This window comes from Lepisosteus platostomus, chromosome 7, assembly GCF_059453375.1.
Source record: "Lepisosteus platostomus isolate fLepPlt1 chromosome 7, fLepPlt1.hap1, whole genome shotgun sequence".
NCBI classification, from domain to species: domain Eukaryota; kingdom Metazoa; phylum Chordata; class Actinopteri; order Semionotiformes; family Lepisosteidae; genus Lepisosteus; species Lepisosteus platostomus.
This window is the reverse complement of record NC_142617.1, coordinates 17,562,115-17,589,040: the sequence shown is the minus strand read 5'-3', so window position 1 is coordinate 17,589,040 and position 26,926 is coordinate 17,562,115. Positions and strand designations below refer to the sequence as shown.

At 36.0% G+C, this 26,926-nt stretch overlaps 1 protein-coding gene across 1 annotated transcript in view; it reads left to right on the top strand.

Moving 5' to 3' along the window:
* LOC148658417 (1,4-alpha-glucan-branching enzyme-like) overlaps positions 1-26,926 on the top strand; it is a 377,056-nt gene that overhangs the window by 288,955 nt on the left and 61,175 nt on the right. The window contains exons 13-14 of the mRNA XM_088639572.1: positions 11,283-11,467; positions 19,232-19,362. Coding sequence (XP_088495698.1) covers positions 11,283-11,467; positions 19,232-19,362 — 316 coding nt within the window. The remainder of the gene's footprint in view (positions 1-11,282; positions 11,468-19,231; positions 19,363-26,926) is intronic.

The window sequence follows — 26,926 nt, the reverse complement described above, 5'->3', positions numbered from 1 at the left end:
GCAGAAAGACATAATGTTTGATCCTAACAGCTGTCTAACCTATTCCATTGAAAATAACTGTCATTCTCCATTCTCTTTGTGTGTTTTCTCTTTCTTTCTGGTATTGAGCCACTATCTTTACATATTTATCTATATTGTCAGTGTCTTTTATTTGTTTTTCTCTTGGTATTCAATATTACTTTAATTATTCCTTGATTTTTCATCATATACTGTTATTTAATTACTGCAAATGGTCAGAATGTGATGTATTTATCATAAACATTTTAAGTTACTTAATTGGCCAGCCTTTGATTTTACAGTACTATTTTTTTGGACTTGGAGTATACTAAGATTATGTGTCATCCTATATTCATTTGCAGCTGACATTCTTATAGTTTACATAACACAAATCACTGATGAATAGTTTTCTGCAAAATTGATGGTGTTCAGGTTGTTGAAATGTCCAGTTTGAGTGTATATAGTGTATAATAAGAATGGCATTTAGGGAACCCTATTCATTGATTCATTGAGAAACATCCTATGCCAGAACTTGAAGTTCTACAATCGTGAGATCTCAAGCTCCGTTCCACACTGTAGCTGGGAGATCTCATTTGGGTTTTGACATATACGGTAGTAAGTGACATTTGTCATACCCTGTATGTTTCACTGTATGACCTTTGACAGTGAAACAGAGACCCTTGGCATAAGTTATTTCTCCATCAGAGTAAGCAATACCATAGACCTCTGTGTAAAACCCCAAACAGTCTTGGAGTGTAATTTGTGTGAGAGTTGGGTTGATTTGCAATTGGGGTATAAAAGACAAAATGAATAGTCAAATCTAAAAAACAGTAGAAATAACAGTTGAAAAGAAAACTTCATCTACTTCAGCAGCAAGTTATTCACCATATTCTCAAAGACATGGGTGAATAGGCAGACCTCTAACATGTGTTGCAATATACTAAACCACATTCTTAATGCCCTCAGCTTTTGGAGTACATTTCTAGAGTGTCACAGTAGCCACTGGTGGCTCACCTTAAGATGACCATAACTAAATGTGCCTGGTTTTAGTAAAGAAAGGAATTCACAGCAGAAGAATCCATCAGTTTAATTTTCAAAGGTTTCTCAAACAGTACTGTTTTTTCATACTTTTTGGAAGAGATATATTTACAACTTTATTGTACATGTGGATAGAACTGGGTGTTGCTTTCCAAGGTGCTGAAAGGATGTGTAATTCAAAGAAAATGTAATCTCTTCCCAAGAGCTTCTTACACATTAGAGAAAGAAGAGGAGAAAAAGATTTTTTTTACCTCATGCTGTTCTGATTACACATGAACTAACCAGAATCCAGAGCTTTATAGCTGAACAAAGTGAAAGTGAACTTTGAACACCATAGATCAGATTGAATTAGGTATTTAGAAAAATAACCGCTTCAAAAGTTGAATACTCACACACCTGGTGCTGTGCATTGTACATACTGTGTTCTACAGTATGTACTGTGGTTAAAAGTTATTATTGGTTGAATGTTTGCAGACATTATTGGAAGATATGTTTACCTAGTCCACATGTAATCAACCTGCACCAAAATATTATTTTATCCAGTGTTTTTGATCAAAAGAAATGTATTTAATTGCACAGTTCTGCAAGGTAACTGTCTTTTCGTCCCAGCTTTACCTTCTCAAATTACCCTAAGGTAATGCATGTACTGTATACGTTTATAAAATAAATATATAGTAGGTTCATTGTCTTCTGCATTATTAAAAATCATCATGTAAAACTTGAAATTGTGAGTATATTTCTAAAATGTACACAATGTCTGAATTGATTTGGGACAAAGATGTTGATAAATTTCTCTCATAAAACAGCATTTTGAGCAAGAGGACATTCGTCAAAGATTTCCAGTTAAGACAAGCCTTGGTGTTAAAGCCTAAATTCTGTAGAATATTGTTAACTTTGTGAAGTGACATTTGAATAACATCTCCGTTCCTTACCAATCTAACAGCACTAGATATCACCAGACATATGTCACTTGATATCAATTGACTTGTAAAATAACATAATCTCTTGTGTGTGTTTATTGTGAAGGCAATGCGAACTAAAGTCTGTAAGCAGAATTTTGTTTTAGAATGCTTGATTTCTCTCTGCAGCAATACATCTGCAGAACTGTATTATCTACAAATTTGCAATGCTCTTTCTGCATGCTTCAAGTATTTAATATTTAACAGACATACAATAGACTCAAGACTAATCTCCCAAATCACTCTTTATTAACAGCTTATGTATAGCTTAAGTATAGAGAAGTACTCAAGTATTATGCACACCTGTAAGCAACTTTTTTGTTTGCTAGTTGTTTTCCTGTGTACAGTATGTGTCTCACCCTTTAGCTTTGTTTTCTCATGGGAACAAAAGCAAAGCAGCACAATGCTCATAACTCTCAAGGCAGTGATGCACAATCAGTGAGGTAGGAGGAGAACCAGATGTAAGTGGTGTCAAAAATCCCCAGGTCAGCAAGCGTTGACAGGAGAATAAAGAGATTCACAATGTCAAAGGCGGCAAAGACATCAAGAAGGATTAAGAGGGAAGAGAGGGTAGCAGCACGAGTTGAGTGGATAGTGTAATGGGGAGAGAACAGTTTCAGTTGAGTGTGCTGAGCAAAAGCTAGACTAGAGAGGGTTGTGCAGTAAGTGCTGAAAGAGGAAAGAGGGCAAACACACCCTGCCACCCCAGCAAGTGTTAGAAAAGGACGAAAAGAGACGGGACAATAGTTATTGCAGAGATGGAGAGTGGCATCTACCCGGTACTGTTGATCTTAAGGAAAGGTATATAATTCAGTTCCTTGAGGGCTACATTGTCTCTTATTTTTGTTCCAAACTGAGTAGTCAATTAAACAATTAACCTTTTTACTTTATATACTTGGCATAATGTATAAAATATTTTTTTAGGCTTTAGATGAATTTAGATGAAAAAGCAATTTAGATGGACTGTCAGTACCTCTGAGAATTTTGCAAACTTGAATCAAGTTCCCTTGTAGTTTTCTTTGTTCAGAGTTGGGTTGTTGTTAATGATGGTTTACTTACTACTTTCCCTTTAAAACCTTTTCTCAAAATTATATTTTCTGAATATCGCTTTTGCAATCATTCACACCAAGATGTATCACTTAAAATGGATCTAATTCTTTTAAAATGTTAACTTCCAGAAGAAACTCTCTAAGAGTTGTGATACTGAATTAAGGCACATCTCTTTTTTTTACATTATTTCTTCACAGTACGTAATAAGTGACAAATAGAATAAATGTCAGTACTTTACTTCAGATTATTACACTGTTGTTTCTTCTAACAGCCATTGAAAGAGTCTTTGAAAAATTATTGTATACTGGCTTCTAAAGGAACATTTTGTATTTCATACAGCTGAACTATAACAGTTAATTCCATAAATATGTACAATTGCTGATCAAGGGTCATCAGGACAATTAGGTAATGTATTATTTGCAATAAACATCATTTTCTACTTGACCCAATTACAAGGCAAATATATTAAGAAAAACATGCAGTGACATATTTTGATTTCATCATTGTCACTGAACAAAAGTACTGTATATGTACTGAAACTACAATAAAGTTGAAACAGTGACAGATCTAATCTATCTTTAACATTTCAATAAAATTGTTAAATTAGTTTATTAAGAGATACTTGTTGATATTAAACATTTCAAAGGAGAAAAGGCATTTTAACTGCTGGGTATAGTATAAAGGGAAAAGGCATTTGTACGTTCTCTACAGTAGAGTCTAAAATCAGTAGGTCTAGTTCAGTGCTGATAGCACTTACAGTTGAACTGTTGACCTGCAGTCCTGCTTTAATCTTTAATAGTTAACAGGGACATTAAAGATACAAACTTCACTATGCTGCAATATTTGTTCTGGAGGATTCTTATCGTGAGGAATCTTTTGAAAGGGGGCCCGCGAGACAGAAAAGTTGAAACTCCTGCCCTAGACACATGTGACCATATACAGTATTAATATTTAAGTACGGAAATGAGTGTGAAAAAAGTGAGTGTTTCGTACAAAATATACACATTATAATGTAAATACGTTGGGCCTCTCATTTGAAAAGATCATGGAACCCCTATGTTTCGAGGTTCCTGCAGTGATTTTTGATTTAGGTTATTTTAAGATATTGTGTGTGCTCATTTAGAGTCTGTGCACACCCTAGTTCTCTCCTAATTAGCCGTTATAATTGTTTCCTGTCTCCCAAAACAAGCTGGTATTTTGCTCCTGATTGGTGTCCCCAATCTGTGTCTCAACGTTTGGCTCTTCTGCTCTCTTATCTGATCTTCTGGAAAACATGGGGAAAACACTTTTTCTTTTCTGAAAGCAGTTTTCTTAACCCCTGTCTTTATTGACCCCCCCCCCCTCACAATCATTGATGATTTTTAGCATAACAACCATGCTGAAAAAAAGTTTGCACCATAAGTTTTCTTCTGTTTGTCTTACATCCTGTCCTCTTCAGAGGACTCTTAAGAGCTGCTGGACCCACTTTATTGAGTAGTGTCATACATATGTACATCAAGTGTCTGTAAAGGGTAAATGAACAGTGTGGAGTTGAACTTTGTCTAAAAGTGACTATGCTTCACCAAAGAAAATAATGTACTGTGGTTTTCAGTCAACACAGTGAGCCTCCAATTAACCAGATTATCTAGCAGCAGGCCCATCTCTAAATAGTAGTGTGTACTGCCTCTGATTAGTTATTTTTACAAGCATTGTAAAAGTGTTAGACAATTGGAAAAAAGATGTGCTCCTCTATCACTAATTCTACAGAAGATTTAGTGTTTGGGATAGTAGTGTCAGGTCTTTTTTTTAAGTGGTTCTTCGAGTTCCTTGCCCTATGACCATTTCTGACAACCAAAAAATTCTACACAGCAGTTTTGCTCTGTGTTACGCCAAAATAGTTATGGCATAACTGTTACGTCCCAGTGTGTGGTTAACACACATTACACCACTGTTTCCGTATGACATCATGATCAATCAGCTTCTCAGCCAATCAGAGTGCATCTTATTCAGTATATAACATGGAGGTTTTCAGAAGGGAGAGGCCTTTTGTTTGACATTGGTCCCGCTCGGCTTTGGTTATCGCTTCGCTTCGCTTCTGCTTCTGCTTCGGATTTGTTAGTTTGTTGTTTTGCTTTGTGTGTGTGTATTTTCGTATAGCTTCGGCTTTGTTGTTTTGTTGGTTTCTGTTCGTCTCTTTGTACTTTAGTTTGTTTGTGTTTATCTTTGTTTCACCATTACCTTGCCCTAATGTGTTATATGTTCAACTTCTTATGTTCTTATGTACCCTGTTCCTGTTGATTACACTCATTTTCCCTTATTTGTATTCCTAGTTCACTTGTGTTTTTGTGTGAACTTTTGTGTATAAGGTTAGTTTAGGTACATTCTACACACTTAGTTGATTTTGTATAAGTTTAGTACAGGTGAGTGCCATTTGTCTTGTATGGTTTTGGGTAGTCAGTGGAGGTTAGCTAGGGTGTTGAAGACACCAAAGACAGTGTGTTTCGGGTTTTCTTTTGTAATCAGGTAAGCTTTCCCTCACTTTCCTAGCCAGCTTCATTTTTGTTTGTTATTTTCTTTTCTTTGGCGCCACTCTAGTTCCTTTCCCCTGTATGTTATCATGTCTTACCAGTCACTTATTCAACTTAAAATCATCACTTTTGCACCCACCCTTGTTATCACGCTTCCTAGTCCCTCACCAGAACCCACCTGCTTCCAAAAATTATCTTAAATGTTACACCCCTTTTCCCCTAGATACTTGGGGTCGTAACATTCTCCTTCAACCCTGAATTGTTACATAGTTAATTCTTTAAATAATGTTTCTGTAAAATTACACAAAGCAGCATCTACAGAAACAAGTAAATAAATAAGTTCCCAATATTGGTAATATACTGTATAATACACACAGCAGTTAAAAAAATATGTACGAAAAGGGAGGTATGCTTATGGTGATTCCTTAATGAGGATAAGTTTTTAACAACATAATGTGTGTCAGGTTTGGGAAGCCTCATCATCACAATATACTTGTTTAGACTACAGAAAAAAGCCACTAAATTAAAAATTGTAATTTTTCTAACAAAAATGTTTTGAAAAAGGTTTCAAATTCAAGATTATTCAACAGGCTGAGCCTGAGCATAATGCACTAGGTGACGGATACAAGGTGGGATTAACCCTGTATGGGATGCCAGTCAATACACACAAGGGACGCAAAACATCCATGCTACCATGCCTCCCAAGAGATTAAAATAATTATTCAATATTATAATTATTTCTACAATAATTTTTGCAAACTGTCATCATCCATAATATGCTGAGGTGGTTGCTAGGTGACAGTTTCAGACCATTCCAACAAGGGTGTACTTGAGTAGGGCAAGTGATGCACAATAGAAGACAATTGCTGTAATTTAATACAACCACTATTATTACTATTGTTGTTATTATTTTATTACTACATTTGTCTGAAGGCTGTACCCTTTGCAAATTAAATGAAACTGCATTTCAAATTGCCCAGACAACACTATTAAAACAAAATCGCAACCTGCTTTGGGTTGCAATTAACAGTTTGAGAACCATCGGCTTATTCTAATACACTACATAAGACAGTACTAAAATAAGGAGTATGATTAAAAAATGTTTCCTAGAGTCTTAGACAAGATATTTGTATGACTCTGTTTTATAGAAAATGTATCAAATTTGTTTTGTTAAACTTTATATATTTCTGTGATTTCTATGCTTGCCATTGATTTTCACAGTTTACAGTGAGTAACAGTGAGCCAGTTTAAGTTTGTTGATACATTCTTTGCTCTGGTTTTATTTTTGTTGAAAACAAGGTTATAATATGTCAACATACTGTATGTGTAAGCATTATATTGAAATTTAGAGATTAAATTAACCGTTAGAAGGGAGATACAGTGCCTTGCAAAAGTCCTACCTAATTTCAACAATGTCCCATTTTGTTGAATTACAAAAGTGGTGTACACATTTTTTAAAGTGCACATTTTAAATAAAATGTCAGTGCCCAGAATGAACACTTTTATGGTGTAACCTGAATAAAAAATTAATTGTCAGTAAAAAGGGCAAAGAAAAACTAATGCTGATTGCATTCACCCTCTTGAGTCAATACTTGATAGAAACACTTTTGGCAGCAATTACAGCTGCAAGTCTTTTTGATAAGTCTCCTTTGCAGACTGGGACAGTGCATGTTTCACTCATTCTGTTAAGCAGACTCGGTCTGTCGAGTTGGCTGGGGATTGTTCAAGTCTTGCCACAAGTCATGACTGTGACTGGACCATTCAAGAATATTTACATTCTTCTTTTCTTTGTTCCTCCTTTCCAGTGTAGTTGTGCCCTTGTTCTTTAGGTCATTGTCCTTCTGAAAGGTGATTTTCTATCCTAGGTTTAGGACCTTAGCAGATGGAAGCAGATTTTCCTCTAGGTCTGAACAGTACTCTATTCCATCTGTTTTCTTGTCAAATCTGTTTTTTGACAAGCTTCCCTGTCCCTGCTAATGAAAAGCAACTCCATAGTTGCCACCACCATGCAAGACAATAGAGATGGTGTTTACTAAGTAATGCACGGTGTCTGCTTTGCTCCAAATGTTTTATTTTGTAGATAGATCAAGGTTTTTTGTCTTTTAAATTGTAAAATGTTGCTTTGCAGTAATGGCTTCCTTCTTGCCATTCTGACCAGCTTTAATTATGGAACATTTCTCCTATCAGCTTCTCTTTTTAGAGATTCTGTTGCCCTCACAATGTTGGTCCTAACCAGTTTCCTCCTTGCCATCCTGCTCAGTTTGGAGGGATAGCCTGATTTAGGCACTCGCTGGTTGGTACAATATAGGTTTCACTTCTTAATTGACTTTGCAATGCTTAGAGAGATATTCAGTGCCTTAGAGTTGCAAAAGCTTCTTAATCATCATGGCTGAATCTCTGATTGAGATTCTACACCTTACTGAAAGATCTACAGTAACAGAGATAGAGATATTTATTTTTAAAAAAGCACTATTTTTGCACATGATGTAAAACTCAAATAATGTGGGCTTGCCATAGCAAATGGGATACAATCAATGTATTTTAGTTTTTGATTTCTCTTTTCAGTTTTTGCTGACAACTTCTTTCACCTACAAAAGTGTTTGTCTTGAGCTTTAATTTGTTTATTAAAAATCTTCAAGTAAAAATGTGTGTACATCATTTGCAATGTGAGGCGAATATGGCATTATTGAAAAGAGGTTAATACTTCTGGTAGACAATATGTGCATTCTGGAGTTCCACCATTAAGAGTTTAGTTGAAGATAAACTTAGTTCATCCAGCCAAACATACAGGGGTCTAATCGGAAATTAATTCCTAAGTAATGTAGCTTCAGCTATTCAGCTGTATGTATGACACTACTCAGTAGATAACACTTTCCTTAAACAAAGAATGAATAGTTCTTAGGCCAGTTTTTTAAACCTGTACAACACGTTGAACTACAACATAATAAAATCCTTGTAGACATAGCTGCAATGCTGGATTGTTACACTCAAAAAACAGAGCAGAAGGATGCCATGTCCTTTTCCCAGACTGGTTACCTTACAGAAAAGCTTGCTGAAGATGTGGCTGCTTGTGTCTCAGACTATTCATTACTGTATGTCTGTGTGTTCAGAATTTGCTGATTATCAGCTCAGTTCTTTATCTCTTAATCACAACCTTGTTGATCAAATTCTGTCACCCAAGTGTGGAGAGAGGAATATTGTGAAGAAGAGCTTTTTGCACCCAGGCTACAAGAGAAGGGTTGGCTAGTTTGCCAGAAGAGAAGACTGTCTCACAACTAATAATACGGTCACCTCTGGTGCTTGTGGCAATGCCTTTCATACTGTATGTAAGCCTCTGTGAGCTGTGCAGATTTCTTACATAGCAGACTATTGTATGTAATTCAAGCCAAAATATTTACAAATAACTAAAGATATCTTTATATGTGTAAAGATATCTTAAAATGATTTAGACAGATCTCTGTATGATAATTGTCATAGTATGGCAGTCTAGGCTGTGTGATCTAGTGTGTGTCAACTCGCAAAAGACAAAATATTTACAGACTAAGGGGAACAGACTAATTAAACGTATGGTACATTTGCATTTTTACTTTTTGATTGTTTTTTTTATGTACTTTATTTATTATTCTATATTTTGTAAGTTGCTCTGGATAAGGGCACTTGCTAAACAAAATGCAAATGAATGCCTCCTGAAATGTGTCGTCGTGTACTTTCAAAAGTTTGAGATCATGTTGTGGCATAAACACAATCTTTGCTAGTGTGTGCACTATGCTGGAGCAATTGCAGAAATTTTCCAATGGGAAGTCACCTGCCAATGAGTAATGTCCTCATGTCACTGCCTTTCCATATTTCTTCTGATGTTTAAATTTAAAAATAAAATACAGATAGTTGCACCTTGTATCATGAGAACAAATAGAGATTATCTTTTATTTTTGCACTAATTTTTATTGTTTGCTCTACTGTTTCAGATTTGTGTATCCACTCTGTGCTGCCATCAAGCATTTACAGTACAGTTTTAGAATATCTTCAGTGTAACATTGTCCTTTGATTGCAGATTGTTTGTGCTTAGTATCTTCTCCAGGGAGCCCTCCTGTTTTTATGGAAGTATAAAAACATCATTCTGGGAAAAAAGAGTACTAAAAACCTGCCAGAATTATTTGAGAATACAAGTGTAATCACACTTTAACACTCACAAATGTCTGGAATGGGCTATTTGGGTTGGCACAGGAGGTTTTTATGCAAACCTGTGACAAGAATTTATCATCTGGCGCTAATTTCTTAGTGTCTGGACGGTCACCTGTCTTATGCTGTTGAACAGTGCATGGTGATTAAAAAATTAAAATGTGGGAATTGGTGCACTGCTTCCTAATCTTCTCAAGAACATAAGATCCTAAAAATTATCTTCCTATGGTAATGAAAGCCAGGTGCTCTCCAGGATAACATCACACTATTGCGAACAGATTTATGAAGTTTTACCCAAAGTGACTTGTTTAATAGGCTCACAAGTCCAGTATTGATGGATACATGAAAAAAATCTGAAGAAAGTGTGAATGTGCATTAATTCATGAGCCTTTTTTTTCCTTTTCCTTGCTGTCATGATTTCTTAATCTAGGAACTATGGTCAGAATACATTATGGTTCTTATGTGCATCCTACATTTAGGCAGCCAACTATGAAGGATATTCAATGTTATCTTTCTAGAAAATGAGATTAGATAGTAAAATCTGGGAATTATTTTCCACCAGGTGACAAAGAAGACAGAAACTAAATAATCGTCATTGAAGACTTTCAGTTAATTTATGGGGTCATGACTTTGAAATACTTTATGTAATGCTGTATCTCATTTTTTGAATTTTTAATCTGTCAGATAGCCTACAATTGCTAAGAAATGAGTTATATAGCTCCTAGTGAAACAATGCATAAATGTACTACAAAGTTAAATTCAAATGAAATTTCAGATGAAAGCTTTGGATTATGTTTGTTTGGTGATATTCTGTGTTTTATGGCAAGTAACTTCCTAGAGACTACAGTAGCTCCAGTCTTCAACAAAATGTATTAATTGGTGTTAAATTTATCTACAGCTAGGCATGAGTTTTAAAAAAACACAAGGTTTTATATAATTATGACTGCAAAAATATAAACATTACAGAATATTGCATACTGTACATTGGATAGATAGGACATGAAATGTATACAAAATTGTTAAATTAGACATTCATTAAAATAAATCTTAGATAATAACTCATACTGTATATTGAAGAGTCAAAATATAAAACTATAAACTAAGTGCTGTGTATCAGTTGATGTATGTTAAAGCCACATTTACAGTAGGCTACTAAATGGTTTTAATATGATGGACCTTATTTTATAGTGTCTTTTGAATGCATTATATTCTTATGAGGATATATAAAGTATTAATAAACTGTATTAATAATTAAGTCTTAATTTGAATCTAAAAAGAAACTTCTTCCAGTGAAATGGTATTAAAAATAAGTTGTAATGTGCTTATGTTAATACTCTTTGTACTAGTATTGTAGATAATGTATATTTCCAATTAGAGAGTTTTACTCATACTTTATAATTTTATACAGTATTAATGTGTATGTACTGTATGCATTTCCTCGTGAGTTTTTTGCCTGGCCTTTTTTCAGAGTGCAGGTTCATACTAATGTTGAAATGCTATATAGTACTCTTAGTCAAACTTGAACATGGTCTGTTTTTATGTTGATATCCAGGTAATGAGTTTGGCCACCCAGAATGGCTGGACTTCCCGAGGAAAGGAAACAATGAGAGCTACCACTATGCCAGGAGGCAGTTTAACTTGATCGATATCGATCACCTGCGATACAAGATGTTGTACGCCTTTGACAGGGACATGAACAGAACTGAGGACAAGTTTGGCTGGCTCGCTGCCCCTCCTGTAAGTATATACAGTAGTTGTACATACAGGACATATAGGTTACATGTAGATGTTTTCAAGAATCACAGCCAGCAATAATTGCTCACACTGAAAGGTAAGCATGTCATTTCATCTTGCACATTTGCAGTTTGTTGCCAGTGGTGCCTGAAATTTTCTAAAAAGTGTGCTTGCATTTATTCACTTTGATATTGCTGTTTTTCTTGTTTTCTAAAAAAAAAGATTTGAATCAAACTTTTTTAAAGGTAAACTTTCAACAGAAAAATTGTTATAATTGATAATTGAGGAGGCCATTTTGGCCCATGTAGCCTCATTTGGTACCTCACAACTAATTGATTGAAAAAGATCTCATCCAGTTGTTTCTTGAATGAATTCAGGGTGCTGGCTTCATCAACATGGCTAATGGTTTGTTCTGCACTCCCATAACCTTTTGCATGAAGAAGTTAAAGCAGTTATCATTTTAAGATATTTTTCCTTGCAAGGACTAAACCCAAAATCCATACAAAGCTGTCACTAATTGAAATGCTCATGTTTGAAGTCTGTCTTTGAAGAATTACACTTGCTGAACTTGCTTCTCTGCTGAATCTAGTTTATCGCAGAATTGTACGCCATTGTGTGAAATTAGTTTTTTGTTAACAGATTTAATTCACAGAAGAAAACAATGAACAAAAATAGATATTCAGTGTGTGAATTCACTGTGTGAACTATACAGTCTGTGAAATGCAAACCTCAAGAACTAGGAAGACCACACCACCTTGTATCGGTTTTTATTTAAACTTTACTGGAAATCCAAAATGATTTAGATTTGAAAGTTTAGAGAATGAACTGGGAGGAAGGGTTAAGGGAAGTGTGGGGATTAGAAGGGGCAATCGAAGGAAAGGCCTTCAAATATTATAGAGGTGATGCTATCTCTGACCTTAAGAATCAAGATTTTGATGACCTGTGAGTGCTAATCAATAGCAGAGCATGTTGAGGAGGTATTTTGTTAGTGTGGGTATTGCAAAAGAACAGTATACCTAAGCTGTGGTGTTTAATAGATACCAAACAGCTGGAAATTTGGATTTATAATTTATTTGGATTTATCAGGCTGTACAATTTTGTGGCTAAAAGAAGAGTCAAATAACATTTTCTGTCATTCCGTTCTTAAATCATGATAGCCTTTTTATCTATTTCTGAATAATTGTTTCAGTATGCAGTACTGTATGTATTTAGGGGGCAATTTGTATTTTTTTTTACATAATAAAGTTTACTTTAACAAGTATGTTTTTTCTTTGCAAACTTCCAAACTAGTGTAAAAGAAACAAATAGCATCATTTCCACCACTAAATCTTGCTGGATTATAGCCATGGCTTGTTTTGGACCTAGGTATTTTCTTTTACGATCAGCAAAGCTTTGTAAGTTAAGCTACAGTGTGTGCTGGAATGTTTTTTTAACACCTATTGCATTATACAGTTACCCATGTAACTGTAAAGTGAACTATCTAATAGCTTCAGTAGCTTTCTTACAAAGAAATCTGAATGTTCCTCTATTCTTGTAACCGCCAGCTACTGTAAATTAAAGCCAAGGTAATGCCACTAAAACATGTCCGGATAAACTCCAAGGATTACCAGAAAGTCTTTTTGATTGATTCTGTAATACTTCTGTAATGGTCCACTCTACAGTTTTCACCTCCCTGTATTCACCAGTGACCTTGGATATTTTAATGAAAAAAGATATACTGTATGCTTACATACATATAAAAAATAAAATAAATGTAACAATGGTTAAAATGGAGCAACTGCTTAGGCACAACCCTGACTGAAAGCATGGTCTTGAGCGATAACAGTAAAGAGTGAAACATTTTTTTTCTTTCATTTTCTAGTACAAACAGTGTTGAATGAATTGGTCTATTACACCCTTTGGGACCTGAGAATTTCTCAACCTATCGGGAGAAAACAAGCAGAAGTATCTGTCACCAATTCCCCGCGGGTTAGCTCCTCATTAGCTAAAACGAGAGAAACATCAGGTTTGATCTAGCACTGCTGATGTCGGCTATTAGTCTGAGCCTTGTGCGGACATGCAAACCGGGGATGTCTTTATTGGATTTGTTGTTAAAAGACTTGCTCTGTTCATCTTCTCTTGGAGACCGAGCTCCCCCTTGAAGTGTGCTCATACGTTTTAGCACATGTTAAATTAACAGCTCTGTCAAACAGGGGAACATGAGCTCCTTTGCAGTATTAAAAGCAGACTGTTAATCCACACACAGAGCTACTCATCTGCACACAGGGTGCCTGTACAGTGTTTTCCAGCACACATTATGACACTGTCCAGCTTACTTATGTTTGTACAATATATGAGCCAAGGAGATAGAATCATTATTTTTTCAATAATGTAGGAGAAACGAGCATTGTAATCATAGTCACTAGGAGAACCCAAAGGAACCAAAAAAGACTTTTTAAGAATCGGAATGCACACTCCTTCCGATTATATCTAGATTTACTTTTGCAAGCCAATCTCAAAAGAATTCAGAAAATCTTACTCTTACTGTGAGATATTTACTTTTATATAGGGTGAAGAGTGTGTAAAATGCATGTTACTATTTGCATATCCTCTGCATTTACTTCTCAGTGTTCATCACATATAACATGTACAATATATATTGTAGTGAATTCGGGTTCTTGGGCTTGTGCCCAAATTGTGCCCAGTTCGTCCCTCACCGTATGGGCTCGAATCCAGGTCTCTGGTGTTGCTCAACAGGGGTATTGCAGGTTGAGCTAAAGAAGGCCTTCGTCATCCCGGGCAACCAACATCCCTGTTATGCGCAGGGGAGGGCAGTGCTGTCACTGTGTGGCAACCGGCTCGTACAACCTGTATGTCAGCTGTATTCATTACAATATACAGTACTGTATATTTTACATGTATGCATACAGGAAACTTAAGATTGCACCTATACAGTAAATATACAGTACTAAAATATAGTACTTATAAACTTGGGACCAGGTGTAGACAGTACACTAACACTTACACCCTGTTTACATTTACTGCATCATGTAATGTTGAAATCAAAGGATAGCCATTCTTAAGCAAAAGTCAGAAAAGTATTTGGAGGTACCCATGTTACTGGCATTTCATTTAGCTGTTTCCGACAGTGGACAGTTTCACTTTAGAACTGTCTGTTTGGTTGTGTGCTAATGTCTGCAAATACTTGATTCACCCACGGTGCGACAGGGAGCGCTACAGGAGGTCATTCTTGCCGTCTGCCATAAGACTGTACAACGCATCCACCTTGCGTCTTGGCAGAGGCAACAGCGACAGTGACCTGTTTCTGGACTAAACGCATATACACATATACTGCTACATCTGTTCTCTTTCTTTTTCTTTTTCTTTTTCCCGTTTACAACCACTTTTGTGCAATATATGCCAGGGACCTGTGCAATACATTTATATTTATATTTATATCTATGGTTACATCTATATTTATATTCATACGTGTGATACGATTTTCTGTGTACTGTTCTGTTCTAGTTTCCTCTTGTGTGTCCGGACTGTGAGTAACTCTTGTATTGTATTGTATGTATTGTACTATTAGTATATAATTCGTTACACTGTGGCTGTGTTGTGTGTGTTAAGCTGCTGTTGCACTGCAATTTCCCTCACGGGATCAATAAAGTATCTATCTATCTATCTATCTATCTATCTACTTCATTGCAAAAGTCAGACAAACATCAAGAAAACCTTGTTTTAGACATAGCAAGAGCTATACTCTTCATAATTTATTCACCCATGTACTTGGTCATGACTTTATTCTCAAGAACACAAACACATGACCTGTGGGCAGGATCCGGCCAGCCATGCCTATGGTGCAATATTTCTTCAGCCCATACAGCAGTTGTGGTCAGAGCAATTGGCCGGGATTTCATGTAGACCCTGTCCTGACCGTGATGTTACTGTGTCACAAAAACATGTGCTACCTGTGGTTCTCAACCACTGTCCATTTCCAGTGCTCCTGTTTGATGATGTCACAGATCTAGTTTGACAGGGATGTGCCTTTGCATGATAATGGTAGAGAAAAAAAATGTCACTGCAAGACTTGTGCTCACATGTCCTCCAAATCCTCCTCCTCCAATTCTGGAGCAAAGTCAGTAACACTAATTTGGATAAATCAAGTTTTAATATTGTGACGGCTGACGTTTATGTAGTTTGTCATTTATTTTCACCAGTGATTCAGTAAGATGTCCTGACATTATTTTCAACAGAGTAGAGATGTTTGTAGTATAGAATAATCCCAACTATTCAAATTTAAAATAATTGCAGTTAATAGTGTTGAAAAACATCACTTACTCTGAGGATAATTGATAAGTTTTGCTTTAATGGATAATGATGATGTATTGACTACTAATTGCATTTGTTTTAAAATAAAATATCACAAATCATATTCTATATGGTGGTGCCAAGTATTTGAACCTTTATGGTATATATGGCCTGCTTGAAATACATCTAAACAATATCTAGACATAGCTTCGGTTATATGCTTCTTAAATACTTAAATGCTTCCTACTGTGTTTAATATTTCTGCTTAATCTTAGAGAAGTATTTCATTCTACTGTATTTGCAATTATACAGTATACTATTCCAGTTCTTTCTGTGCCTTTTTTAAATTGGAATATTTAAATGTTTTAGGTGCCTTTTTTAAAAAAAAATGTAGTTTTGTTTTATGAAGATGTTCTCTAAAAGAGAATTTAGCCAAAATTCCAAGAATATGTCAAAGTGAATTATTTCCATCCTATATTGTATTTTGCAGTGTTTGTACCTTTAACCATTTATAGCTGCTCATAGACAGGAAAGACTTATTCTGTGGAGGAAAAAATCCTCCTTTGTCTGTTCAAACTGTTGACAGTAAGCATCTACAAATGACAGTGTGTTCCTTATTTTAAAAGGGTACTGTATTTGAGAATGCTTTTAAGTGTATTTAATAGAAAAAATAAGCACTTTTACCACATTGAATTCTTATACTACCAAAAAGATTGTGTAAATCTTAAAAAATGAAATCATACTAACAAGCTCTTGCATTGGTCTTTTTGTTTTAGAATGTACCAGTTTAGTACTGTGATTCTCTCTTGAGAATGCTGTTTGTACCTCAGACATTTAACATATGCAGCACTTTTGGGCACTTTTAAAGCCATTTCTAAAACAAAATAATCCGTTTAGCTGATTTCAACAATGTAGTGCTAAGGTAGTAACTTAAAAGCCAGTCTTCTTGTCCTGATCAGATGGAAAAAGTCATCTGTTGCCAAATATATTAACTTCCCTTAAACTGGCAGATCAGGGATTAAACAAGAGGTTCTCTCACACTTTTGAATTTTTCATTTAGACAGACACAGGCTGGAATTAGTGCATGTACAGTATAAGTACTTATCTTGATTACAGATCAGACTGTTAAAAAGACCACTTGTATTTTTTAATCATTTTGACAGTAGCAGTCACTGGAAAGATGATGGGAAATAAAGTGCATAAAACTGGTAATTATTAAAATGGAGTCATTTCCTGGATTTCACTGAATCTGAGTAATATGTTGCACCATGGAGCATCCTGGTGCACGTTAAGAGGTCAAATGCATACAACAGTAGATCATGATGATGCAAAATTAAGCTGGAGATAGCGGCGATAGACTCTAACCGCCAGAGACATTTTATTTACAAAATTAATATTGTGCTCAGTTCCTCTCAGAGTGAAAAGTATCAGGACTGTGTATAATTACAGTAGTTGCATATGTATTGTTGCTACATTAAAAATTAATACTTACAGTCAATTTCTATTATTATAGAAATAGATTTTCAGTTACCACTTCATTCACTTCGTATCTTATTTTAATGTTGTTTCAGGTCAAAATTCTTTTGAATTTTGTAAGCAATGTGAAAGTAAAATAATGAATCCTGGGGGTAGATTAGTGAGCTGTTATTTTAACCCACCGCTGGTGCCCTTAAATACCAGGAGAGGTTGTTTCTCTTTGGATGCCAGCACTAGCTGATACTGAGTTGTTTAATGGTGCTGTATTTCAAAGAGAAATAAAAAAAGCATTATGGAGCTTTACTTAAAAGTGCAATTTGTATCTGGGACTTTGAAGATTCGTAGCAGCAGGCTTCAAAGAGGTAATCTGTGCTAGACTTAAAATCCTTGCTAGGGAGTCAGTGCTACCAGAAGAGCCTTCCACTCCTCTGGAAAAAAAAATAAGTGATGGGGCAGTCATGCATATGCAAATACACAAAAGTGGATTGGCTCTTCAAACTCTGCTTTCCACTCCTTCATATATTATTCAGAAGTGTCTGACATGCTTGGAAATACAGACTTTTAGACTGCTTTCCCTGAAAAGGGCTCCAAAGCACTTGAAATTAATTGAATCAAACTTTAATGCCCATATATTTTTATAATGAGAGTGTTGGCCCTTTTCAACCCGAACACAGGCTGCTTATCTCCTGCACTAGCAGATCTTACACTTTGAAATTGGTGGGAGGGATGACTAAGTGCTAAAAATAAGGTTGAGTGACAGTGCTAATCTCTTCTAATGACACCTTATCAGACATTCACTTTAAAGGAAATGGTGACTCCTTATAATTATGGCCATCAGACCTGACAGCTGGAAACCGTGTCGTTTTTGCATTACCCCTGTGAATGTTAGAATTCTGGCACCGCTTTGAAAGTCCTCTGCAGATGGGATCTGCACAGAATAGAGCATAGAATAGGGTGGAAAAACAAGACTGCTTTCTTGATACACTGCCAGGATAGGACATTGATATTCACCACTGGTCCTGGACAGTTGCCACGTCTTCTGGTTTTCATTCTGCTCTGGACTCTTAATGTCTTTATCCCAATGAGTTGTTCACTTAATTGCTCTATATTGCCACTGTTTCCAGGTCTTCTCTCATTAAAGCTTATAAGTTATCTATAAAACCCGGTGAACTGTGATCCTTCAGGACCAGGTGTGAATATGGGAAAGGATTTTTTTTGTTCTCGTAGGAAATATGCTTCACTTTTGCTAACACCCTATAAAGTCAAACTAAGTTTCCAACATTGCTTGTATAGGGAAAATAGCCTTCCAAACCCATGATGCATCTTTCTAAATTGAGAAATTGTTCCATTTCATTTCCCCCAATTGAAATTGATTAAGAGTTGCATTGTTTGCCAATTCCTTATCAATTCATTTAATTGCTGCAACCCTCAAAGTGGCACAGAGGAGATGAGGATGACACAGACAATTCTGAAATAAAAGAGTCCTCCCTAATGAGCACTATCAGATCATCTGCTTCTTTTCTGACTACAGCCTAAAGAGCTCATGACAGAGCTAAGATTTTTTTTTTGATGAAGACCTGAAGCAGGTCTTGCTAACAATACTGAGAGCTCACACTGGCAAGCCAAGGAAGCCCTGACCAACTTTGGTCCCAGTACGCACAGCAGTGCACACTGCTTCATGATGATTGACTGATTCATCGCAATGATTTCTGGTTCACAGGGCTTCCATGTTTTCACAGTGGCAGCTTTTACTGACATGAGTCACTTGAGGACGGCTCTGAGATTTACACTTAATTAAAACATTTTATAACTTGTTGTTCAGAAACAAGGTCTGGAACAGTTTTTTCCAGAGCTAAACATTTAGTTCCAAGAGGACTTCGGAAATCATCCAGTATTGGTACGTGGTTGTGAAATTGTGCATTATAGCAAAAGTGTGTATCAATATTTCTGTTTGATAAAATGTGCTCATGCTGTATTTTATACGGCTTTTCTTCCTTACAGGCCTTTGTGAGCACAAAGCACGAGGGAGACAAGATCATTGCTTTCGAGAGAGGAAACGTTCTCTTCATTTTTAACTTCCATCCATCCAATAGCTACACGGCCTACAGAGTGGGAGTAGAGCTGCCTGGGAAGTATCCTTTTAACTGCCTTGTTTACTTCCACATTCACTGTTCCCCATTGCTTCGGCCCTCTGTTCACGGACCTCTGACTTTCTTGCACCTTGTAGGTATGTTTAATTGCTTTTTAGTACCAGATGGATAGCTTCAGGGAAACAAAATGCAACATTTTAAACTCTAACATTGAAAAGTGATACAGTAGCTTGAATGTTAAAATACTGGATTTGTTGATAACTTCCTGAGAGCCTTATGAATATATAAAGATTTTGAGCTCCCTCATGCTATGTCCATGTATATCTATTTATCTATATGAGCCTATTTATCTATATACTGCACCTATCAACTAAGTTTTCCTCTTGGGAAAAGATACATTATATCCCCATCCTATGATCCTATGAGTTATGTGTGCCAAAACAACAAAATAATTAGGGAACAAAGGTGAAGAAGAATAGACCAGAATAGGAATGGCCAGGTTTTGTATTCCTATGTGCCACCTAAAGATATAAAATGAGAGCATACTGTCCTTTTCAGCTCCTAATTTCATCAACTATGTTATTTAATTTAGAGTCAACACCTGAACACATTTCAAAGACAATTGATCATGACTGTTTCTTCATTAAAAAAAATGAACTTGCTAACAATGATGAAAACCTTATACTGTATATGTTCCGGATCTTCTGAAACTGGTTATTTAAGGTCAGTCTCTACAACCTGTTTGATTGTGATTTTCCCAAGATATTGGTTGGCCTTGCTTAGAATACAGAATCAGTGACCACTTACAGCTAGATTTACTTTTATTTCACTTAAAGGAAAAAAAAAGACTAAAGTTTAATTAGGAATGGATGCTGGGCTATTGGCCCCAGTAGAATGCAATATATCTTGACTGTCTACTGGGCAATTCATTCCCTATTTTGTGAGAATGTTGAGGCCAGAATTGGTTCTCCTTTAAACCTTCCAGCTAAGATCAGACAGTTTGAACATCTGGTCCTTGAAGTGAAATGCTCACAGGTACAAGGTTTGCTTTAAACAGTACACTACTGTATGTATTGGATTGATATGGATCCCCTTTGGTGATCCTGTTGTCATCATGAATAGTGCTGAACTGGTAAGACCTGAAAGTATAGTTCAATCACAGAGGCTTCATTGACAGTGGTTCATCAACAACTTTATCAAACAAGATATGCCACCTCTTGGGTGTATTTCTGTGCTCATTAGGATATTGAAGAATAGTACAAAGGCATTTGCAGTTCTTTGTGTGCCTTCAGTAGTGCAAAACATTTCAGTGGTTAATTTAATATGTTTACGAATAAATACAAAGCTTCCCATTTGCAATCTTCAATTTACTTTAGTTGAATTACCGTTAACTGCATTGGTATGTTTAATTCACTATAATAATCTGTAGTTCAATTCAGATTTGTTTCCACTGACTTGCAGACCGTTTTGAATTATTAATTTTTGACATGACTTCATTTCTGTCCTGAGCCATGCTGACCACCTCAAAATCCTGCTGTTTTTGTCCCTGGTGCTCATGTTATTTAAGTCCTTTCAAAATAAAAGGCTTTCAGAATTTTCAAATTAACCTTACCATCCTCCCAAGATCATTAGTCTTGAATACTATGTTCAATAAATGAGGAAGTTTACTTTTTGTTTTTCCCTAACATGTCCTATAGAGTAAAGCCTGAGCTCTCTGCTACTGCTGTTATTAATGCTGCATTATTTACAAGACACCCAAAGCCCCAGAAGGTCTTTTTCTAGGATGGGAAACCTGGGAGTCAAATTCAAAGGATCAGGCTGCCTCAGCGCCTTTCAGTTTTTTTTGCTCTCTACCCACTGGACTGCAGTGGAGAGTTATTTTGTTTTATTTTCGTGTACAGTGTTTTGTACAGCTCAAACTCTTATTTCTAATCTTGGATGGAGGAATGCATAATGCTTTCTGATTACTCGAACAGTGTTCAGATTTCAGGCAAACATTATCAGATCAAAATGTTGAACACAACCAAGGCGCTTGACTTGAAAGTCGATTCATTAGCTTTCTGGCAGCTGAGGTTTGAAAAAGATCAGCAATGCTTTTTTTGAGTAAGTTAAATAATTGTTTGCCTTTGGTTTAGGCAGCATGTGTCGACAAAAGAGATTGCTACTTTTCACAAGAATTTAGAGGCATTTAAATAAAGCAAATTCCATCCTGCGGAATACAGAGAAGAAACTGCTCCCCAGCCCCCCAGCATAAAATTACTATTGCCTTTTCCTGAGAGCAACATGGGTAATTTAACAAAACATGATTTTATGATGAGTACAGGATCATAAAGGTAGAAGACTGGATGTGGAGGGCTCAGAATGGAATAACATTAAAGGTGAATGTGATCTTGAAGGGCAAGTCACATTAGATTCCCCACTAGTGTAAATGCTAAACTACACATTATTTTTCCCAATCGCACATTCTGGCAGCGCAAAATGAAATCAGATGAAGCGCTGAGAAATGTGTTTCAATTTATCCTCCGTATTATGACTATAATATCTGACAGGGCAGGAAACTGAAACCCAGGAAACAGAACAGCACAGGGGCATGAGGAATTGTTTCACTCTCTCTGGGCTTTCTTCACACAGTTGTTACACGTTTTGCATTATTAAACGTTTGATGAGCACAGATCGCAGCATCTCTCTCATCTCAGAAGGCAGGAGAACCATTGGAAATCTAAGAATTTGGGGTTTGCTAGGGTTGGAGCTGTAACTGCCAGGGGTGTTCGTGCGTGGCACTAATGTAAAGTTTATTGAACAGTGGCAGTGAACATATCCAAAAAATATATGAATCATTAACATGTTAACAGCAGCATTGATAGTAATGCTTTATCTGAATGTTGATGTATAATGGCTTCATAATCCCTTCATAACTTCTACACAAGGCACATATACTGTACTGTATAGGGACATGTGCAGACTTGTGCGTGAGAGATCACAACCATTGTTTTAGCTTATTTTTTTAGTTTGGATTGTACCAAAGAGCTGGAAATGATGCAAAAATAATTGTTATGACCTCTTATGCACACATTAAGTAATTTGCACATGCCACTATAAGGTATTATGCATGTGATGATAACATCTTGAAGCCGTGTTGCCACATTGATTGTAGCTTGCAATAGAATGAAAATCATGTCCAGCATAGATTGTAGGTAGTAGCCAGATTAGTAAGCACATAGTTCAGACAGAAAAAAATTCACAGATGCACAAAAAAGGGAAGGAACTATACTCTTATTATGTGCTATAATGTTGTATAATTTCACATTGGTGAGGTAAACAAGGTTTTGCTTTCCTCAGGAAAGGAACTCTTGATGTTTTCTTTTGTGGCATGGCGAGGACAGGCTGTTACTGTATGTCGTATAATGTCAATGAGACATGTTTTTTATTATTTATTATCATCAGTGATTTTAATAGCAGTGCCTGCTTGGATCCTTTAGAAAAAATATCATATTACATCTTGCTTTGGCCTTGATGTTGTAATGCAGAAGACTGAAACTGAGTTGTTCAATTGTGGCAGACTGAAAGTAATTAATTATGACACTGGAAATGTCACTGTGACTTTAAGACTGGGAAGAAGCATGCATTTGTATACTGTGTAGCCAAGACGATTTCAGAAAAATTCATACCTTCCCCTTTAGCAGTCCTGAGCAGATAGAACCTTGTCACTACTGGGAAAGCTAATTTCAGAAAATCATTCGACCTGAGTGAAGACAAGCTCAATTGAGACTGTCTGCAGAAGGTGGAACATTGCTGTACTGAATCTATTTCTGAGCCTAGTGAATAGACTTGTGGCATTATGATCATGCCTTGGGTAAACAAAGACTCATGCTAATTGGTCAGTGCCTTTTCTGGGTTCAAAACAGGTGGTTATTTAATTCAGTAACATCATTATAGAATTAACATTGAAAAAGAAAGTCTTTTTTTATTCTAGTTGACCAACTTTTTGGGATATATAAATCATTTTCTCTCACCTGACTTGAAATTATTTTCCCACACCGAGTGAGGTATTGAATTATGACACAACACAGTCCAACACAGCACATTCTAATAGACCTGTTGCAACTACTACGGTAGGTTATTCCATAGATACTGTTGTGTGATGACACCTGTGCTCAATGAGTGTTTTTCTAGCCACTTTTTAAAGGAATACACTAACAACTGTCTACAGTTACAGAAAAAAGGGTTCAGGGTTTCACATACAGTATGTGCCATTAACCAATAAAAAGTGTTTCTGAAAAATTGTTATTTTTATAATATTATATTTTTGTATATAAATACTGTATTTAAGAAAATGTTTTTTTTTTCTTATTTCTTCACTACATCAACCATGCAGTTCTGCGATATGGCTCATAAACCCTTTTGATCTTGAAGGAGTTTGTTCATTCAAGCGGTAGTGAACAAAAAAGAGCAAGTCACATTTAATTGGCCATATCACATCAGAGGTGACTGTCATTACATGGTGTAGCACACATGCAGAGGAATTCACCATCGCCGGTGTTCTGTTTGCTGATGAACAACATGCACACACATAGAAATTGTTGTTTACATAACTCATTTGTTTCGAAACTTTAATTAGGAGAAGGGTTGGACAGGCATTTCAGAGAATATTTGAGGAAATAGAGACCACATTTGCATGCATCTTTCATCAAAGGCAGCATGTTCAACCTGATTTGGCAATGAGCACACACACACCCCATTAAAACAATATACTGTAAATCTTTGGAAATAATGGCAGATGTATCTGATCGCCACACTTGATGGTTCAATTCTTTATGGCTTCTGCAGACATTGGGTTTTTAATGGAGGCAACCCTTCTAGACCCAAAGCTTCCTCCCCTAAACAATGGAAGTGTTTCATACAGGTGCCACAAAATGAGGAGCTCTGACAAGATTTGATGCTTTTTTTGTCAAGGGAGGAGGGAGTTCAAACAACTCATGTGAAATTAGCACTCTCTGTCCAGGAACCTGCTTGTATATCCCACTGAGACTGTCATTAAAATGCTGAAGGATGCACTTTCGAAATTTATGTTGTGGCTTTGTGACATTTCTGAAAGTATCTTGAGCTGCTAATGAACAAATAAGGTCACAGGAATGAGTCACCAGAGTGCAACAGCTGAAGGCAGAGAGACGCTTTTTTTTCTGTTGCTTAGTTGCAAGACGGAAGGCTTTGAAGTGCCGTTATGTAACTGTCCTTGCCAATTAGAATTCACACTTTTTAAAACAAACGAATGCAATGAACTTAATCCAAGATTAACTAAATGACAAAGTGTGTTCCTGAATCCTTCTTTTATTTTCCCTTTGAAATAGAAATGTCAAGACTGAGAACAGACAAAAGGAAAGTGAGAGAGATTTGCAGTTCTGAGTGAAAGTTAGTTTAACCCTATGAAAGCAGTTTTACTCAGAGGAAGATGGTGCTTCCTGCCTAAAGCTCAAATTTTAAAATAACTTTTCAGGCCGTTGAATATTAATTTCCTGTAAATTCTGTTTGTTTACTTGTGGATTACATTGTCATTAATTGGTCTTTCATAAACTAAAAAACATCTCTCATAAAATGTTAACTGTTTCACTCTGCTCTACGAACATTATTCATTTTAACGTACTTTCTGCTATACACAGTATCCTGGAAATTAGATCTTAAATTAATTGATTTTTAATTCATCAAAGGTAAAACAAAAAAAAATACAGCTCCCAAGCTTGTAAAGGTAATGACTATATCATCAGAGTTGCTTCTAAGAACCTGTCTCAAAAGAATACAAGAAAGTGTTTAAAAATGAGAATGGGATATTGAGCACATCTTTCTCAGTTAGTTGTTAGTAGCTCATTGATGTGAGGATTTCATCTAGCTGTTTTGTGAACAGTCCTAGAGAACCTTTATCAATACTGTGACTGAATAACTGAAGGAACACTCTCAATCCTTCGTGTAAACTAATACTCAGACTAATAATAAGGTTAATAATAACGATGCAATCTATGAATTTTAAACTATAAATGTGTAAATGAAAAATGACGACCTGCAGCTCCAAGTTAGGTGAACCAGTATTTGAGGAAAGGTGTTTCTTTAGCTGTAATACTATATCATACTATGTAAAACTTTATATGTAATACTACAGTATAGCTGTTGACTCTCCACTGGATGGAGGCTGGGAGAAGTTGAACTACGAAAATTGCCTGAACCTTCCACTGTTGTCCTCCTGTCCAGCAAGGTAGAACAGAATTTTCTACTGCCCTTTGCCCACATTTCCCCTTATTACTTCAAGGATTTATGCCCTACAGTTTGTTTTCCCTCTTGACTTAGAGTATGGTCTCTCCCTCTGAAAGCTACAGTAGGAAGTCTTTAGTTTGTTTGCATTAAAAAGTTAAAAGCTCTGTTTCACATGAAACCAGAGTGATTACAGAGTCCCATTGGTTTTAATGCTACAGAACCTAATAGACAGCATGTGCAAATTTTATTTTACATTTTTTGGGTTGTTGGAAATTAAATCATGTATTTGCAACCAGATTTGATTAATGTTGGAGCAGGGTGAAAAACACATGAGCTAAAGATTCATTATGAATTTTGCATTTCTGACAGTACAGATCCTGCCCAGGGATGAATTACAGTTTGGGGTCTTATGAAATGCACTCCATTAGTAATCTTATATTGCATGAGTCTTTAGTTTTCTTTCTCAATAATCATGTGGTAATGAAACCTGGATATTTCCCAAGATGTACTGAGAGATATTTATCCCTTGGATGCCCTGCTCCTGTGCCCTTGGAGCTAAACAAACTAAATTTGTTGATAGAAGAATGTGGCACTATGATATTGAAATCTCCTTTCTGTTGCTGCACTGCTCTCCTAGGTCTTTTCAAAGATGTAGTATTGGGTTTCAAACAAAATGAACATGTGTATGGTGTATGCACACAAGCAGGCACTGCTTAATATTGTGAGAATACTTTTATAAGAGACCCTACTCTGTTCCCAGAAGCCTAACAATATAACATGTCACAGCATTCTAGTCATTTTAGAACATTAAATTATTTTCTTGCATTGTAGTGACATTATCCTGAGAACTACAGCATTGGACTTTACCACTATTATCAGTGCTATTAATGCTAATGTTGCCTTGTCAGTACTGAACATCCTACACTAATTTGATTTTCTGTTTTTTTTGTTGCTTCACCTACGTACTGTAGGAAGGAGGAAAGTTTCTTTAGAATAAGTATTAGCATTTTACAGAAAGTTGTCCATGTTGTGTTTGGAGTCAGTTTACTAGTATATTAACAAATCCAGCCTACTTTCTTTGTTTTTTTTTCTTTGCTTTTTGTAGTCTTTGTGAAATACTGTGTGTTACCCACCCCTGCTGTGACTACTGTGATAGACAGAAAATCAAAGGAGAGTAACCAATGCTGGATGTTAAGAGAGCTAATGAAAACTAAAAAATGGGGCTTCTAGAGTTGCTCTGATGGTAAAGTTTTCTACACTTTTTAATTTGATTTATATGGTAGTTTTCATGTGATATTTCAGTGCTCAGCAATTAATCATTAATAAATATATAAATACAATTACAGTATTCGCTTCTTTGTAC